Genomic DNA, 19,201 nt, shown 5'->3' with positions numbered 1-19,201 from the left:
AACAACTGCCTCTTGGTCTATGTACAGGTTCCTCACGAGCACAATTAAGTGTTCTGGAATTCCTATTCTTTGCAATGTTATCCACAATTTGTTATGATCCATGCAGTTGAATGCCTCTGCATAGTAAATAAAACATAGGTAAACATCTTCTTGGTATTCTCTGCTTTCAGCCAAGATCCACCTGACATCAGCAATGACATCTCTTGTTCCATGTCCTCTTCTGAATCCTACTGGAATTTCTGGCAGTTCCCTGTTGATGTACTGCTGCAACTGTTTTTTAATTACCTTCAACAAAATTCTATTTGTATGTGATGTGATATTGTTCAATAATTTCCACGTTCTGTTGGATCACCTTTCTTTAGCATGGGCACAAATATTGATCTCTTCCAGTTTGCTGGCCAGGTAGTTGTCTTCCAAATTTCTTGGCATAGGCAAGTGAGCGCTTCCAGCATGGCATCCATTTGCTGAAACACCTCTATCGGTAGGTATCCCGTAACTCCTGGAGCCTTGTTTTTCACCAGTGCCTTCAGTGCAACTTGGACTTCTTCTTTCAACACCATCGGTTCTTGATCATATGCTACCTCCTGAAATGTTTGACCATCGACCAATTCTTTTTGATACAGTGACTGCATATTCTTTGCATCATTTTTTGATGCTTCCCACATCAATTAATATTTTATCCATAGAATCCTTAAATACTGCAACTCAAGGCTTGAATTTTTCTTCAGTTCTTTCAGCTTGAGAAATGCCAAGCATGTTTTTTGTCTTTTGGTTTAACTCCATTTCATTATAATACCTTATTCTGTCTTTTCAAGCCACCCTCTGAAATCTTCTGTTCAGCTCTTTTTCATCATTTCATCTGTTAACTTCAGCTGCTCTGCATTCAAGAGCAAGTTTCAGAGTCTCTTCTGTCATCCATTTTGGTCTGTCTTTCTTATCTTTGTACTGACTTTTTGCTTTCTTGATGTCATCCTATAACTGGTCTTGGCTTTGGGCATTAGTATTCAATCCATCAAATCTATCCTTGAGATGGTGTCTAAATTCAGGTGTGATATACTCAAGGTTGTACTTTGGCACTCATGGACTTGTTTTAACTTTCTTCAGCTTCAACTTGAACTTCCATAGGAACAATCAATGGGTCTGTTCTGCAGTCAGTCCCTGGCCTTGTTCTGACTGATGATATCGAGCTTTTCTATATTCTTTTTCCACAGATGTAATAAATTTGATTCCTGTGTATTCCGTTCAGTGGTTATGTTTTTGAAAAGAGGTATTTCCAATGGATAACTCATTGGTCTTGCAATATTCTATCATGTGATCTCCAGTGTTTTCTATCACCAAGGCCATATTTTCCAACCAATGATCCTTCTTCATTTCCAACTTTCCCATTCCAATCACCAGCAATTATCAATGCGTCCTGATTGCATGTTTGATCCATTTTAAACTGAAGTTGGTAAAAATCTTCAATTTCTTCATCTTCAGCCTTAGTGTTTGGTGTGTAATTTTCAGAAATAGTCATATTAACTGGTCTTCCTTATAGGCGTATAGGTATTATCCTATAACTGACAGCATTGTACTTCAAGATAATCTTGAAACATTCTCTTTGACGATGAATGCAGCATTATTTCTCTTCAATTTGTCATTCCCGACATTGTAGACCATATGATTGCCCAATTCAAAATGACCAATATCAGCCCATTTTTTCTAATGCCTAGGATATTGATCTTTAAGGTATTCCATTTCATTTTTGACGACTTCCAATTTTCCTAGATTCATAGATTATTAACAGACATTTGCTGCTGTTTCTTCTCATTTTGAGCTGTGCCGCATATGCAAATGAAGATCCCAGAAACTTGACTGCATCCACATCCTAGAAGTTGACTGTACTTTGAGAAGGTAGCTCTTCCCCAGTTTTATTTTGTGTGCCTTCCAGCCTGAGGGGCTCATCTTCTGGCACTGTATCACATAATGTTCTGTTGCTATTCCTAAGGTTTTCCTTGGCCAATTTTTTTAGAAGTGTACAGCCAGGTCCTTCTTCCGAGTGTGTCTTAGTCTGGAAGCTCTGCTGAAACCTGTCCACCATGGGTGACTCTGCTGGTGTTTGAAATACTGGTGCCATAACTTCCAGCATCACAGCAACACACAAGCCACCACAGTACGACAAACTGCAGACGAGTGCTGGAATATCACGGTAACATTCCTAAATATTTTCCTTTGGCCAAAAATGTTGAAAACGCATAAAACAGTCTCTCTCTATAATTTTCTATCAATTATATTAATTAACAATTAAGGAATGAAGCTAACCAAAATGGCCAACATTTAATTCTGGAATTATGGCCAAATTTCAGTCCCACATTAAGAAGCCTTTTCATTGCCAAAACTATAAACCAGTTGGGTACCAATGGAGCTTTGGTGGTACAGTGGTTCAGCACTTGGCTGCTAACCAAAAGGTTCGTAGTTCGAATCCACCAACTACTTCCTGGCAACCCTATAAGGCAGTTCTACTCTGTCCTGATAGCGTCACCATGAGACAGAATCGACTTGATGGCAATGGTTTGAGTTTGGTTAGCCAATGCTGAGAAAAAATCATTTCTGTCTTCTGGCCCAGTTACCACATTGCTACAGGGCAAAGGAAAAGTGAGCATTTTCTAGTACCCACAAGAAGAGAGGCTGCGTCATCGTAAAGAATGAGAGTTGCATTATTTCCTGAATCCACTGGCAAAGCAGGGAAATAGGCAGTTTTAAGAAAACTTTTTGCAAGTTTCCAGTGTCCATCTGTGATACACCCAAATAGAATGAGGTCATAACTACCTAGTGTAGCAGAAGAACAGCTGTCCATGCTATACATCCCAACAACTTACTAGTGTAAGAAACTCTATCAAAGTTCAGCTTTTGCCTCTGGAATAATAATAGTCCCAGTGTCATTCTTCAGGAGAAACTACTGGGGAGCAAGGTGGTGCCCCTAATAAAGTAGAACAAAAGTTGGACAAGATGCTAAGCAACGCACACTACCAATGACATTAGCAGAACTAAGGAAATGTTTTATTTTGGGGGAGGGCTGTACAGTTTTTTTTTTTTTTTAATGGAAAAATAATGTAACAGCAGAGCATGCTGATATAAAAACCAAAAAATACTGTTTCAAATAGCAAAAATAAAAATCAGAAAAAACTGTGAACTAGATGATGTGAGCTTTTTTTTTGTACAGAAGAAAATGTTACTGAAGGGCCATCACTAGCATCTGTTCTATGAATTGTTTTCCAGTAGTCCTGTATTGTTAAAATATCAGCTACTTTATTTTCTCTGGGGATAACAACACATGTTCAACTGGCTATGAGTATGGAGGTAGGGTAACTCCATTACATATTTAGCTTTACTTTTTAAATAACAGCTTTATTGAGACGTAATTCACGTACCATATACCATATAATTCACCCACTTAAGAATACACAATTCAATGGTTTTTAGTATATTTAGAGTTGTGGAATCATCACCACAACCAATTATAAGATATTTTATTACCCCAAAAAGAAACCTGTACCATTAACAGCAACTTCCCACTTCCCCCCAATTCCCAGGCCTAGCCAACCACCAATCTACTTTCCACTTTTTAGCCATTATGCATAACGTTGCTATGAACATTCATGTACAAGATTTTGTGTAAACATATATATTCTCAATTCTCTTGAGTATATACCAAGGAATGGAAATGCTGGATCTCTCGATAACTCTGAGGATCTGCCAAGACTGTTTTCCAAAGGGACTTTACCATTTTATATTCCCACCAGCAGTGTATGAGGATTCCAATTTCGCCACATCCTTCTGAAAACTTGTTATTATCTTTTTGATTATAGCCATCCTAGTGGGTATGAAGCGGTGTCTCACTGTATTCTGATTTGAATTTCCCTGATATTGAGCATCTTTCATGTGCTTATCAGCCATTTGTATATCTTCTTTGGAGAAATGGCTATTCAGATCCTTTGCCCATTTTTTAACTGGGTTATCTGTCTTTCTATGGACTTGTAGAAGTTCTTTATAATAATTTTAGATACAAGTCCCTTATCGGATATATAGCGAGTCTTGGTGTTGCAGTGGTTAAAGCACTCGGCTGTTCAAACCCACCAGCCACTCCTCGGGAGAAAGATGTGGCAGTCTGCTTCCGTAAAGACTTGCAGCATTGAAAACCCCACGGGGCAGTTCTATTATGTGCTACAGGGTCAGAACAGACTTGATGGTACTGGGTTTGGTTATTGGTATGCTAGAAGTAGGAGTCCTGGGTAGTAAAAGTTAACATCCTTGACTGCTAACAAAAGGCTGGTGGTTTGAGTCCACTCAAAGGCACCTTGAAGGACAGGCATGGCCATTTCCATAAAATCAACCACTGAAAACCCTATAGAGCACAGTTCTACCCTGACACACACGAGGTCACCATGAGTTGGAATCAACTGGACGGCAACTTGGGCTTTGGTTATGCTAGGGGTTATAAGGTGCTGGTGGTTCAGTGGTAGAATTCTCACCTTCCATGCAGAAGATCCAGGCTCATTTCCCAGCTAAGGCACCTCATGTGCAGCCACCACCCATCTATCAGTGGAGGCTTACACACTGCTATGATGCTGAATGGGTTTCAACGACACTTCCAAACTAAGAGAGACTAAGAAGAAAGGCCTGGCAATCTAGTGCTGACCTTATATACCACAACGGTCCAATCTGTAACCAAGCGTGGGGATGGTGATAGCATTTCATTCAGCTGTGCATGGGTCACCATGAGTTGGGGGCTGACTGGACAGCAGCTAAAAACAATGCTGGGGTAATAATGAAATTAAAGACCCTTGGTGACGCGGTAGAGCCCTGACGGCACAGTAATTAAGTGTTAGGCTGCTAATCAAAAAAGGTTCCGTTCAAATTCACCAGCCGCTCCTTGGAAACCCAACAGGCCAGTTCTGCTCTGTCCTATGGGGTTGCTATGAGTCGAAATCAACTCAATCGCAACGGGCTTGGTTTGGTTTGGGTGATACAGTGGTTAAGTGCTTGTTTGCTAATTGAAAGGTCTGCGAGTTCAAACCCACCAGCCAGTCTGCGGGAGAAAGATGCGGCAGTCTGCTTCCATAAAGATTACAGCCTTGGAAACCCTATGGGGCAGTTCTACTCTGTCCTTTAGGGTCATTGTAAGTCAGAATCAACTCTATTGCACACAACATACTGAAATTATGTTGAAAGGAGGGATCAATGAAAGCTTAACCCAAGTGATAAACATCAAAAGTATGAGAAGAGGGGGAAAAATAGTAGCTTAAAGGATTTAAATCTGTATGAGCTGTTGAACATGGCCAATGGAACAGAGATGAGTCTTAACCATGGTTTTTATAATGAGTATTTTCCACTATTAAGGACATTATAGGGGAGGGAGGAAAAAGCAGTAAAATACCATCAAAAGACGAACTATTCTCAAACAATTTGCAGTTTTTTTTCCTCTACTTTGTCAAGAATGTATTAAAAGCTTTTAAGGTCTAAGTACTCCCACGGCCAAACTCACTGGTTATGCAAACTTTCATTTACATAAAAATCACCTGTGACACTTGTTTCAAATGAAGATTCTCAGCCTCACTTACAGAATCTGATATATTAGGTCTGAATTGGGGTCTAGGCAGCTATACTTTTATAATGTACCTTTAAGTGACTATGATGCAACTGGGCCATAGACTCCATTTTGAGAAAAACTACCTAATCTACCTGTTATGTAAACACATTTTTTCCAAATGCCATGTTTTCTTAAAAATAAGGTGGCTCAGACCTAAGTCATTCCAGTTTAATTTTTTTTTAAACTAAAACATTAAGAAAACTGCATATACTACACAATATATCCGAAGTCTTAAGTCTCTTTTTCAAAATTAAAACTAGACTTCTTTAGATTAACACGCTGCCAAGGCTGTGCTAACTAGAACTGTTACTAGTAGTAACTTAAATGAGCTCACTCATACGCCTAGAAAATAAAAGACTTTCATGTGACAGGTATTTCATTAGGACTGATGTCAGCTTAGTTCTGTGTTCCTTTACCAATGCAAAAGAACTCTACCAGATTTTTTTGTGAATGAAACTGAATGTGTATCCTGTAATACAAAGCAACATGCATTCTTTAATCTTTTCCAAGGCTAAAAATCTACTAAGCATGTAAACAATTGGGGGAAAAAAACCCCAAAACTATCTAGGCTTAAGATTATTGGTTTAAAATAATTAAACATCATTTTTGCTTAAGATCCCTGGGTAGTACAAACAGTTTGTGCTTGGCTGGTAACCAAAAGTTTGGCAGTTTGAGCCCACCTAGCAGCACTCAGGAAGAAAAGGCCTGGGGATCTGCTTCCATAAAGATTATAGCCAAGAAAAACCCTACGGAGCAGTTATACTCTGTAACGCACAGGGTCACCATGAGTTGGAATCAACTTAAGGGCACACAACAACATTATTTCACTTGTTAAATTTCCTTAAGTATTCCGTAGGAAATAGCTACGAACTACAAAAATAAAAATCTTAAACTTTTGTAAATTAAGAAATGGGGTTTCATTTACCCAAGAGTAGCCAATATATTAACTCACTAGATAAAAAAAAGTGAAACAGTAAAAAAAAAAAAAGTCAACTAGGACAGTTTTGCCCTTCTGGTTTTAGTCAACATTTACTGATTATAAACTGTTCATTTGTCTAAAAATAGTTTAAACATTTGCCCAACTCAAATCTCTTTTTAGATCAGTTTTCACATCATTACCCACTATCTGGGAAAACAGAACAAAAAAATTCAAATCCACAACTAGATCCTGTCTGTCTTTGTTATCTGTATCCATGTATGTAGAGCAGAACTGCTCCACAGGGTGTTCAAGGCTGGTCACCAAGCCTATCTTCGGAGGCGCCTGTGGGTGGGGTCCTACCACCAACTCTACAGTTGGCAGTCAAGCACTTAACTGTTTGTGCCACCCAGGGACTCCTAGGTCCTGTCTAAAGGAAACTAAAGAATTAAAAACATGGTAGTAAAGCTTAAAGCCGTGAAATGTTTCCAATAATTGTTCAACAGGTACAAATATCTGAATTCAGATTTTGCCATCCCTGCAGGTCTACCTAGAATGTAAGCGCCTGCATTCACTGAAACAATCCAATGTTGAAGAAATGCAATCTCACCTAATACAGACCTTTCTGTTGTACCTCAAAGAAAAATACTCTCATTCTGTAAGCAGTGATCATTTTTGTTAAGAATAATTACTGTTAGCCTATTCTACATAGTCTAGTTTGTCCAAGAAATATTAATGACAATATTGGAGGAAAAAAAAAAACCACTGCCTGATTCCAACCCAGCAACCCTACAGGACAGAGTAGAAATGCCCCATAGAGTTTGTAAGGAGCGCCTGGTGGATTCAAACTGCTGACCTTTTGGTTAGCAGCAACAGCTCTTAACCACTATGCCACCAGGGTTTCCAATGACAATATAGATCAAATCAATTTGCCTGACCAAAACTATTATACTAAATACCACACACACACAAAAAAGTTAAAAAATGCTATTACAGAAGGATTTTGTTAAAAACAGGTAAAAATAATCGGGTCCAAAGAATACACTGTCCCATATACATTCTGGCCCGCCCTTCCCTCTTCCTGTCTGCCCCCCACCCCCGGCCCACCCCACAAACACCCAACTTGGCTTTAAAATTGGCTGGCTGTGCTATTACCTCTAAAATGCTTGTATTAGTGGTTACATAACAAAATAAATCAGGTTTTGGGTTTCAACACTGTGCGTGTTTCATCTTTTTCTTTCCTCATTAATAAGTATATAATGTTGTTGTTCCTAGTTGCAGTCCAGTGAATCTCAACTCACAGCGTCTCCATGTGTAGAGTAGAACTGCTCCACAGGGTTTTCAAGGCTGTGACCTTTTGGAAGCAGCTCATCAGGCCTATCTTCCAAGATGCCTCTGGGTGAGTTCAAACCACCAACCTTTCAGGGAGCAGTCAAGTGCTTAACCATCTGCACTACCCAGGGACTCCCAAGTATATAACCGAACACATATTTTTCATATTTTCTACATCTTTCCAAATCTACTTTTCGCCAGAAGCAAAACACTGATTTACACCCCTGAATCTCCCTTTTTGTTGAGAACTACTGGCAACTACAGGCAGTCCCTGGGTTACAAATGAGGTGTGCTCCTAAGTCTGTCTTCAAGTTGAATTTGTAGGTCTAAGTCAGAATAGGTACATATGGTTCTTATTTCGCATCAGTCAGCCGAATGTTTGTCTTAATAATGTATTTTTATGCAAATAACGCACACCTACATTTCTTCCCGGGAAGCATTTGCTTAAGTGCCACTATGTCAATTTTTTTTACATGTTGCTCTTAAAAAAAAAAAAAAAAAATTAGCATAGACCATTTACAAAAATACCTGGGGTGGGGGAGAGAAGTGCACTATTTGCACAGAAATATAGTAGTATAGTATGTGTATTTTACCTTTATGCAGCATATAAAACTCTGAAGAAACACTTCCAAACCATGCAATATTTTCATGAACATCACAAAGTAGTGCACGCATTCATTATTACGAACCACTATACATATTTCAAATTTTAATATAATAGGCTTTATGGCAGTCTGTTCTTAAACATGAGTTGTCTGTACGATGTTTGTAACCTACGGACTGCCTGTAATTTGTGCTTTTTTAAGTCATGTAGTTTACCTAAAGTAAGGATTATTTTATATCTTAGGCCTTCCTAATTCTAGGGTAAGGAGCCCTGGTAGCACAATGGTTACGCACTTGGCTGCTAAGCTAAAGCTTAGTGGTTCAAACCCACCCACTGGCTCTGCAGGAAAATGACCCAGCGATCTGCTCCCTTAAAGTCTGTTGCCACGTGCCATCAAGTCGACTCTGATCCACTGCAACCCTATAGGACAGCGCACAACTGCCCCATAGGGTTTCCTAGGCTGGAATCTTCACAGGAGCAAATCACCAGGTCTTTTCTATCATGGAGCCACTGGTTGGTTCGAACCACCAACCTTTTGTTCGGCAGCCGTGCACTTAACCATTCTGCCATCAAACCCTATTGGGCAGTCCTACTCTGTCACATGGGATCACTATAAGTCGAACTCTACAGCACCTAACAAGAATGCTAGGATAGGTTAAATATTTTCCTAAAAAGTGGAGCACTATTTCTAAAAAACAGAGTGTAAAACAGGATTTCAGGGGCTCAAAGGTTCATATGAATTGACTTAGCCAACATTTTCCTCCTCTTATCCAACAAAATACCCACTTTTAAGCCCAACATATTATACTTTATTTTATATACTTTATATATTATTTATACAGCTGTATACACCTTTATCTCTTTGTGCACCTGCATAATACACACCAACAATTCTAACTCTAAATTTAAATATCCTCTCTGACCCAACTACAAACGCAGTACATCTTCCTGTGACCCTAACCATCAGAGGTAAAGCAGATTTCACAAGTTAAAGGCATAATCCTTCAGATTGCTTAGTCTGTCCAAGACTTCAGACACCAGTCATAAGCTTGGGGTCCCCACGACACTCTCACTACTCCTCACCTGCTGGCTACACTTTTGGGGATTCTCCTTATCCCCAAGGGTTCAGTAATTCATTAGGCCGAGTCCCAGAACTCAGGAAAGCACTATACTAACAACTGCAGTTTTATATCAGCAAAAAGGATGCAGATGAAGAGATGACATAGGATCAGGTCTGGGAGGGTTCTCAATGCAGAGGTTCCATGTCCCAAAAGGCTCGCTACCCGCTCTCCTGCATCAATATCTTTCGCCAACTAGGAAGCTCACAAAGCTTCTGTGTGCAGAGTTTTTATACTGGGGTCTCATTAGGTAGGCATAACTGACTGAATCACTGCCCACGTGGCTTAACTCACCTTCAGCCCCCCTCCCCCCTAAGGTCAGAGGGAATTACATGGTGGGTCTTTCTGGCCTGGCCAGCCCACATCCAAGTGTCATTTCATTAGCATAAACCTTCAGGTGGGTCGGTGCTCCTCAATAATAACAAAAGCTGGAATGAATGACCGGAAATTCCAAGGCTCAAGAGGTTATCTTTTTGAAACCTAGGACAAAGACCAAATTCTTCGGGTAAAGTTGACTGCAAACCCACAACCTGTCTTCCCAATAGCTTAAATTCTTCGAGAGATTTATATCATACTACATACAGAAAAGAAAAAAACAACAAAAAACCTGTTGCCCTCGAGTAGATTCATTCCGACTCACAGTGACTCTAGATGACAGAGCAGAGCTGCCCCATAGAGCTTCCAGGGAGCACCTGGTGGATTCAAACTGCTGATCTTTTCGTTAGCAGCTGTAGCTCTTAACCACTACGCCACCAGGATTTCCACAGTGCATATAGACTAGATGCAAAATTCATCCACTCACTCACTGAACATCTCTTGGTAACAAAATGCTATTTCCTAGGCTTTTAAGATACAAAGATGAATAAATAAGGCAGTCGCCTCAACTCAAGAAACTCAAAATCACGTAGAGGAACTCCGTATGAGTTATAGAGAACGCTACATGAGTTATGAGAATGAGACAAAAAGCTGAACTAAGGAAGAAAAATACAAAATAAAGATACAGTCATAATTCTACACAGAAACCAGATGTGTTTGTTAGGGGGAGGAGGAAAGCCTACATGTGCATAGTTCTGCTACCACAAAGCTGACAAAAACCGTAAATAAGGAGCTGTAGAAGAATAGTCAGGAACACCGTAAGGTAATTTAAGCAGCTCTCTAAATGGCAAAACTGAACTTCTCCACGAGAGTAAAACAAATTAAACAAAAAGCCCTTGCCTACAATCGTTCCTCTTTCAGAGGGTACAAACCTAGAGATTTAAGAACAACAGACAATCATTCATTTCTTTTATTAAGAAATTAAGATATTATCAAGTTTATTCAACAGTTTTTTTCACCTTCAATACCACCGAAAGTCTAAAAAAAACTCCACCTTATATCTTGCAGAATTCTTTGCCCACCCCATGCCTTGACATCTTTCCAAAGCAAATCCACAATTCTGAATGGTTGTGATTTTTTCATTCTTCTTTAGTTTTGGAAACCCTGGTAGTGTAGTGTTTAAGTGCTATGGCTGCTAACCCAAGGGTCAACAGTTCAAATCCGCCAGGCGCTCCTTGGAAACTCTATGGGGCAGTTCTACTCTGTCCTATAGGGTTGCTAGGAGTCAGAATCAACTCGACAGCACTGGGTTTGGTTTGGTTTTGGTCTTTAGTTTTGTTCACTCTTTTTTTCCTCATCATTTTTTTTTTTTAATCATTTTAGGCACTCAAATTTTCACTGACAGTTGTCTCACATAAATCAAGTACAGTTGATTTACATTTTCAATCATGTCACTTTTTAAAAGGTATTATTTAATTGCCATTTCAGTTATAGTTGAATACAGTATCTGGGATTTGCTTCAAGGTAATGCGGGTGAGCAAATGAAGATATGGAGAGTAATGGAGTGAGCAAGTGAAGGTATGGAGAAAACAAGATTAGCCATGAGTTAGAATTGTTGATGCTCTGTGATAGGTACCAGGAGACAGGCTGTACTGGTCTTTCATATATTTTATGTTTAAAATTTATCATTAAAAAGTTTGTTTTTAAGAGGGTCATATGAAGACGACGCCTTGCTGGTAACCAGATGTCAAAGTATCTCTTAAATTGAAGAAAAAAAGACAGATGCCACCACAAAGGTGCCCTCTCAGCCAAATTTTGGAGAAGTTGAGCATCCAAAACAAAAATAACTATAGCTGATTGTAACAGACTAAATAAAAAGAAACCTATGGAAAACATTAGCCAGCAGACAGAATATTACCATTTACCACCTCCAACGTAATACCAATTTAGCCAAGCATTATTAACAGATGATACACCGACTTGGTGAAAGGTTATTGGGGAACAAGGTATCAACCCACTCACTACGTAATTGCAAAGGGGGAAATAAACCTTTGCAATGAAGAGATCCAGCAGTCGCCATCCTAATCAAGTGACCAAATTTAATCATCACCAATAGTGGGACAACACAGCATCAAAGGACGTTTGATGTAATCAGCATAAGCTCTTTTTGATGTAATGCAAAATTAAATACAACACCTATAACCTGAATTGAATCTTATCCTTATCAAGGCTCTAGGTTTAGACCATCGTTAAGAATTAACAATGATCTGGAAACTTTCAATGAAACCACAGCACATTACTCCTCCTTGATTTCCAGATGACAAAATACCAGTCCAGAAAAATGGTAGGTAAAATAAACAGTTTTGATGTAACAATTTGAAGACTTTGCATTCTTGGGTATTCTAACAGCATGTAAACACTGGAAAATTTCATGACTGAAATCAGTCCACGAGCAAAGGCAAAGCTTTCCCAGCATAATGAAATTCGTGGCCACTCAGACTATTCAATAGGAAAGCTGTTTTGCCTCATCTTTGTCAGCTTCCAAAAACGGCCTTGACATTATAAGCTAGGAACTTGAAAAATGAAAACCTAAGTGTATTTCGTTGCTATGGCAATGGGGAATTCCAGAAAACTGAGACTTTGCAGGCTGGCTACCCCAATTTAAAAAAATTGTCTAACTAAACATACCAGGAGTTAACCGGGAAAACAAATTTCAAGCAATCTTTTATAATATACCAAACCAAAACCAAACCCAGTGCCGTCGAGTCGATTCCGACTCATAGGGACACTATAGAACAGAGTAGAACTGCCCCATAGTCTCCAAGGAGCGCCTGGCGGATCTGAACTGCCAACCCTTTGGTTCGGAGCCGTAGCTCTTAACCACTGCGCCACCAGGGTTTCCTATAAAATACCAGTTTCCTATTACTTAAAAAAAAAAAAAAGGAAAATGCTATGCTACAAAATTCTGAATACAAACAAATCATATTTAACTAAAACCCAGAATTTTAAAATATTTAAATGTCACTTATATCTAGTACTAAACCAGATGCTTTTATTTACGGGGGCCAGAACAGACTTGTCGTTTTCAATTTATCAAATCCTGAAAGGTGTCGCCGGAAAAATGAAAATGAAATGCAGATACAAGGGAGAAAAGGACGGAAGGAGCAGAAAGCCACAGAATTCCCTAAACCTCAGTATAACCCAGCTTTACTCAAAGACTGCTTCTCTCTTCATTCGCTCTCGCAACCGCTCTACTTCTGGGTACAGTAATATTTGAGAGAGGGTATAGGAAACGATGTCAAATTTTTCTAAAACGACGGGTACACGTTAAAATAATCAACTCCTAGCCACCCTAACACCAAAACGATACAAAAGGAAAACATCTCACCTCGAGTTATTCCCATGAATCTAAATGGGACGAAGCAGCCTCTCAGCCATTGTCTAGATAAAATATTTGTTCATATTAACGCCTAAAACTGAGCAGCGAAAAAATAATTCTTAATCCCAGTCAGCTACTGCTCTCCATTCCCACCATTCTTCTGTACCCCGTCCTCCGGGTTCACAGACCCCTGTTACGTTCCTCAGGCGAACATGGCTGGAGTACTCGGACGAACAGAGACGTGGAGAAGAGGTCGCCACGAGGCCCCACCACTCTCCTTACTCACCTGCTCCGTGGCTGCGTCTCCTGACATGGCCTCGGCTGATCAGAACGTCCGTACTGGCCCACGATGCGAAGCTAGAAAAGAAAAATTAAACTAAAAACCACCCTCGAACCAGTAAAGTTACCCCCTGCCCAGCGGAGACAGACCGCCAACACCAATCGCCACCGCCCACTCAGATATGAATTAAAATGGCTGCGCCCCCTCCGGCCGAGGAGGAGGGTGTGACTTCGGCATTAACTTCCGGGGCAGTGGGCGGAGTTAAGGTGGCCAGAAGTCGGTTACTCTGGGCGCGCAGACGCAGAAAGATCTCCGTGGCAGGACCCAATGCCTGAGTTGACGTCACCGCTAGGCGCTGGAGAGGGTGTTGGTGAGCTGAGCTCAACCTGCGCGGGGGCGGAAAAGTGTTTTTGCTTGGAGATTCGCGGGTCTTTTGAAATTTAATTACCGCGCTACGGAGTCCGATTCCTCACAGGTGAAGCTTGACTGACATTATTTCAGGGAAACTGCCCATTTTAGGGAGCAATGTTGAGTGTTGAATGCCTCCTATATTTGAGGGATAAGGAATCACTCGAGGTTTTCTATGGTCTCGGCTAATGCTGTTTACACTTCTCGAGGTGTGGTGAACAAGGTGAGCATTTATTAATTTATTCCGTTACCATCTACTCTGGTGTAGAAGGCTTTGAAGTCATTAAGACCCGGGTTCTAAACCCAGCATCTCACCACGGTTGTTATCTGCAAAGTGTGTGTAATAGCCCTCAGGCTCTGGAGTCAGTCCACTTCTCACTGCGTCAGCAATCTTGGGCAATTTAACCTCTCTGTGCCTCAGTTTCCTTGCCTGTAAATGAGAATAATAATAGTACCTGCAACTGAAATAAATTAGTACATGCAAAAGTGCTTGGAACAGTATCTGGCATCTTGTTATGTGCGGTTGAGTCGATTCCGACTTACAGCGACCCTATAAGACAGAGTAGGACTGCCCCATAGGGTTTCCAAGGAGCAGCTGGTGGATTCGAACTGCTGGCCTTTTGGTTAGCAGCCTGAGCTCTTCACTACTGAGATCAAATCTTCTCAACAAACACCTTTTCCATTCAAGGATCCGTTTCACCCTTCCCTCCTATAGTGACCTATGTGCAGGCAAAGTAACAGGGCTTTGAACTGGTTCATTCCAGCTGGAACCCTTGCTGAGAATTTGCATTTCCACCCCCAGATATACTGAATTAGAATCTACACTTTAACAAGATCCTCAGGTGATTCTTAAAATGCAAATTCTCAACAGGGGTTGGAACCAGAACAAGTTCGAAGCCCTGCAAAGTAAATTACTGTATTCAACTTTTCCCATACACACCTTATTCTTTCCAGTTTCCCTGCATGTACTCCTGTGTCCACTTACCAGTTGTTACCCTCCCAAATAATCAGACACATGAGCAAAAGATGTATATTCACAGATACTCATTGTACCATCCAACAATAGAGGACTAGTTGAATACATCACAAGACATCTTGACAATAGAATGCCATGCAGCCAGTAAAATGATGCTAATGTACAGTTACTGATATAGAAAAGAATCCATGATAGTACATGAAAAAGCAGAATACAAAATAGTGTACAGGATATAGACTAATACACGTATGTTGTTGATTCTAACTCATGGTGGTGCCATGTATGGAGAGTAGAATGCTCCATAGGGTTTTCAAAGGTTGACCTTTTGAAAGCAGATTACCAGACCCATTCTCAGAGGCACCTCTTGAGTGAATTGAAACCACCAACCTTTTAACTGGTATTTGAGGGCATAATCATTTGCACCACCAGGGACTCCTTTCAGTGTATAAAAAATAAAAAAAAACAATGCTGTCGAGTCGATTCCGACTCACAGCGACCCTATAGGACAGGGTAGAACTGCCCCACAGAGCTTCCAAGGAGCACCTGGTGGATTCAAACTGCCGACCCTTTGGTTAGCAGCTGTAGCACTTAACTACTATGCCACCAGGGTTATATGTATATGTATATAAACACACGTGTATACGTACATATAGATATATATAGTATGTATATACAGGGTGTCTATATATATATGTATGTATATATGTATATATCCCCCACGTGTTTGTCAGTTTGTCATACTGTGGGGGCTTGCCTGTTGTTGCTGTGATGCTGGAAGCTATGCCACCGGTATTCAGATAACAGCAGGGTCACTCATGGTGGACAGGTTTCAGCTGAGCTTCCAGACTAAGACAGACTAGGAAGAAGGACCCAGCACCCTACTTCTAAAAGAATTAGCCAGTGAAAATCTTATGAACAGCAGCGGAACATTGTCTGATATAATGCTGGAAGATGAGCACCCCAAGTTTGAAGGCACTCAAAAGATGGCCAGGGAACAGCTGCCTCTTCAAAGTAGAGTTGACCTTAATGATGCGGATGGAGTCAAGCTTTTGAGACCTTCATTTGCTGATGTGGCATAACTCAAAATGAGAAGAAACAGCTACAAACATCCGTTAATAATCAGAATGTGGAATACATGAAGTACGAATCCAGGAAAATTGGAAATAGTCAAAAAATGAAACACATAAACATGGATATCCTAGGCATTAGTGAGCTGAAATGGACTGGTATTGGCCATTTTGAATTGGACAATCATAGTTCCAGAATGACAGCTTGAAGAGGAATGGTGTTGCATTCATCATCAAAAAGAACGTTTCAAGATCCATCCTGAAGTACAATGTGCTAGTAATAGGATAATATCCATACACCTACAAGAAAGACCAGTTAATACAACTGTTATTCAAATTTGCTCATCAACCACTAAGGCCAAAGATGAAGAAATTGAAGATTTTTACTAATTTCTGCAGTCTGAAATTGATTGAACATGCAGTCGAGATGCATTGATAATTACTGGTGATTGAAATGCAAAAATTGGAAGCAAAGAAGAAGGATCAGTAGTTGGAAAATATGGCCTTGGTGATGGAAACAATGCCGGAGATAGCCTGATAGAATTTTGCAATACCAACAATTTCTTCATTACAAATAATTTTTTCACCAACATAAATGTTGACTATACACATGGACCTCACCAGATGGAATACACAGGAATCAAATCGACTACATCAGTGGAAAGAATCGATGGAAAAGTTCAGTATCAGTCAGAACAAGGCCGGGGGCAGACTGCAGAACAGAGCATCAATTGCTCATATGCAAGTTCAAGTTGAAACTGAAGAAAATTAGAACAAGTCATTGAGAGCCAAAGTATGAACTTGAGTAATCCCACCTGAATTTAGAGACAATCTCAAGAATAGATTTGACGCATTGAACACCAATGACCGAAGATCAGACGAGCTGTGGAATGACATCAAGGACCTCATACATGAAGAAGGCAAGAGGTCGTTAAAAAAACAGGAAAGAAAGACCAAAATGGATGTCAGAAGAGACTCTGAAGCTTGCTCTTGAACGTCGAGTAGCTAAAGCAAAAGGAAAAAAATGATTTCAAAGGGCAGCTCAAGAAGAGAAAGTATTATAATGCCATGTGCAAAGAACTGGAGATAGAAAACCAAAAGGGAAGAACACACTCAGCATTTCTGAAGCTGAAAGAACTGAAGAAGAAATTCAAGCCTCGAGTTGCAATAGTAAAAAATTCTATGGGGAAAATATTAAATGACAAAGGAAACGTCAGAAGATGGGAGGAATACACAGAGTCATTATACCAAAAAGAATTGGTTGATGTTCAACCATTTCAGGAGGTAGCATATGATCAGAAACCAGTGGTACTAAAGGAAGAAGTCCAAGCTGCACTTGAAGGCATTGGCAAAAAACAAGGCTCCAGGAATTGATCGAATATTAATTGAGATGTTTTTGCAAATGGGTGCAGCACTGGAAGTGCTCACTTGTTTATGTCAAGAAATTTGGAAGACAGCTACCTGGCCAATTGAATGGAAGAGATTCATATTTATGCCTATTCGGAAGAAAGGTGATCCAACCGAATGCAGAAATTATCAAACAATATCATTAATATCATACACAGGTAAAATTTTGCTGAAGATCATTCAAAAGCAGCTGCAGCACTAATTCCACAGGGAACTGCCAGAAATTCAGGCTGGATTCCGAAGAGGACGTGGAACCAGGGATATCATTGCTGATGTCAGATGGATCCTGGCTGAAAGCAGAGAATACCAGAAGGATGTTTACCTGTGTTTTATTGACTATGCAAAAGGATTCGACTGTCTGGATCATAACAAATTGTGGATAGCATTGTGAAGAATGGGAATTCCAGAACACAATTGTGCTCGTGAGGAACCTGTACATAGATCAAGAGGCAGCTGTTCAGACAGAACAAGGGATATTGCATAGTTTAAAGTCAGGAAAGGTGTGCGCCGGAATTGTATCCTTTCACCACGCCTGTCCAATCTGTGTGCTGAGCAAATAAGCCGAGAAGCTGGACTATATGAAGAAGAACCGGGCATCAGAATTGGTGGAAGAGTCATTAACAACCTGCATTATGCGGATGACACAGCCTTGCTTGCTGAAAGTGAAGAGGACTTGAAGCACTTGCTGCTAAAGATCAAAGACCACAGCCTTCAGTATGGATTACACCTCAACATAAAGATAACAAAAATCCTCACAACTGGACCAATAAGCAACACCATAATAGAGAAAAGATTGAAGTTTTAAAGGATTTTATTTTACTTGGATCCAGAGTCAACACTCATGGAAGCAGCAGTCACGAAATCAAAAGACACATCGCACTGGGCAAATCTGCTGCAAAAGGCCTCTTTAAAGTGTTGAAAAGCAAAGATGTCACCTTGAAGACTAAGGTGTGCCTGACCCAAGCCATGGTATTTTCAATTGCATCATATGTATGCGAAGGCTGAAAAGTAAATAAGGAAGACAGAAAAATCGACACCTTTGACTTGTGGTGTTGGCGAAGAGTATTGAATATACCGTGGACTGCCAAAACACTGAACAAATCTGTCTTGGAAGAAGTACAGTCAGAATGCTTCTTAAAAGTGAGGATGGCGAAACTAGGTCTTATATATTTTGGACATGTCAGGAGAGAGCAGTCCCTGAAGGACATCATGCTTGGTAAAGTACAGGATCAATGAAAAAGAGGAAGGCCCTCAACAAGATGGATTGACACAGTGGCTGCAACAATGGGCTCAAGCATAACAATGATTGTGGGCATGGTGCAGGACTGGGCAGTATTTCATTCTGTTGTATGTAGGGTCACTGAGTCAGAACTGACTTGACAGCACTGAACAACAATGACATATTACCTCAAAATGTTAAGGTGGTTATTTCTGGATTGTGTGTCATCTGTTTTGTGAGTTTGTCTACGATGATCTAATATTTCATGGGTGAATGATTTTTTTGGAATTTTTTGGTGATGCCATGTTTTTTCACTAATGGAATGGATGCTGAATCATTGTTTGTTGGTGGTTCTTTTGTTATTTGAAAAAATGGGGTGGCAATTGCAAGTAGGATATATTGGTACCATGTACCATGAACACATCACACACGGGGGCACATAGGTCTCATGGCCTAGGAATTGCATCACACTTCCTGGTTACACTTGAGCTGTAAAATATCTTACTCAGCTTTCCAAAAATATTCACAAAATACTAAATAAACATTGCACT

At 40.2% G+C, this 19,201-nt stretch overlaps 1 protein-coding gene across 1 annotated transcript in view; it reads right to left on the bottom strand.

Annotated features, from left to right (window-relative positions):
* Positions 1–13,786, bottom strand: part of CSTF3 (cleavage stimulation factor subunit 3) — an 84,221-nt gene extending 70,435 nt beyond the window's left edge. Inside the window, exon 1 of the mRNA XM_003412294.4 lies at positions 13,580–13,786. Coding sequence (XP_003412342.1) covers positions 13,580–13,606 — 27 coding nt within the window. The 5' untranslated portion in view covers positions 13,607–13,786. The remainder of the gene's footprint in view (positions 1–13,579) is intronic.
* Positions 13,787–19,201: the final 5,415 nt, after the last annotated feature.

The sequence above is a fragment of the Loxodonta africana genome, chromosome 7 (genome assembly GCF_030014295.1).
Source record: "Loxodonta africana isolate mLoxAfr1 chromosome 7, mLoxAfr1.hap2, whole genome shotgun sequence".
Lineage (NCBI taxonomy): Eukaryota > Metazoa > Chordata > Mammalia > Proboscidea > Elephantidae > Loxodonta > Loxodonta africana.
Note: the sequence above shows the minus strand (reverse complement) of the source record. Positions and strands in the feature narration are given on the sequence as shown.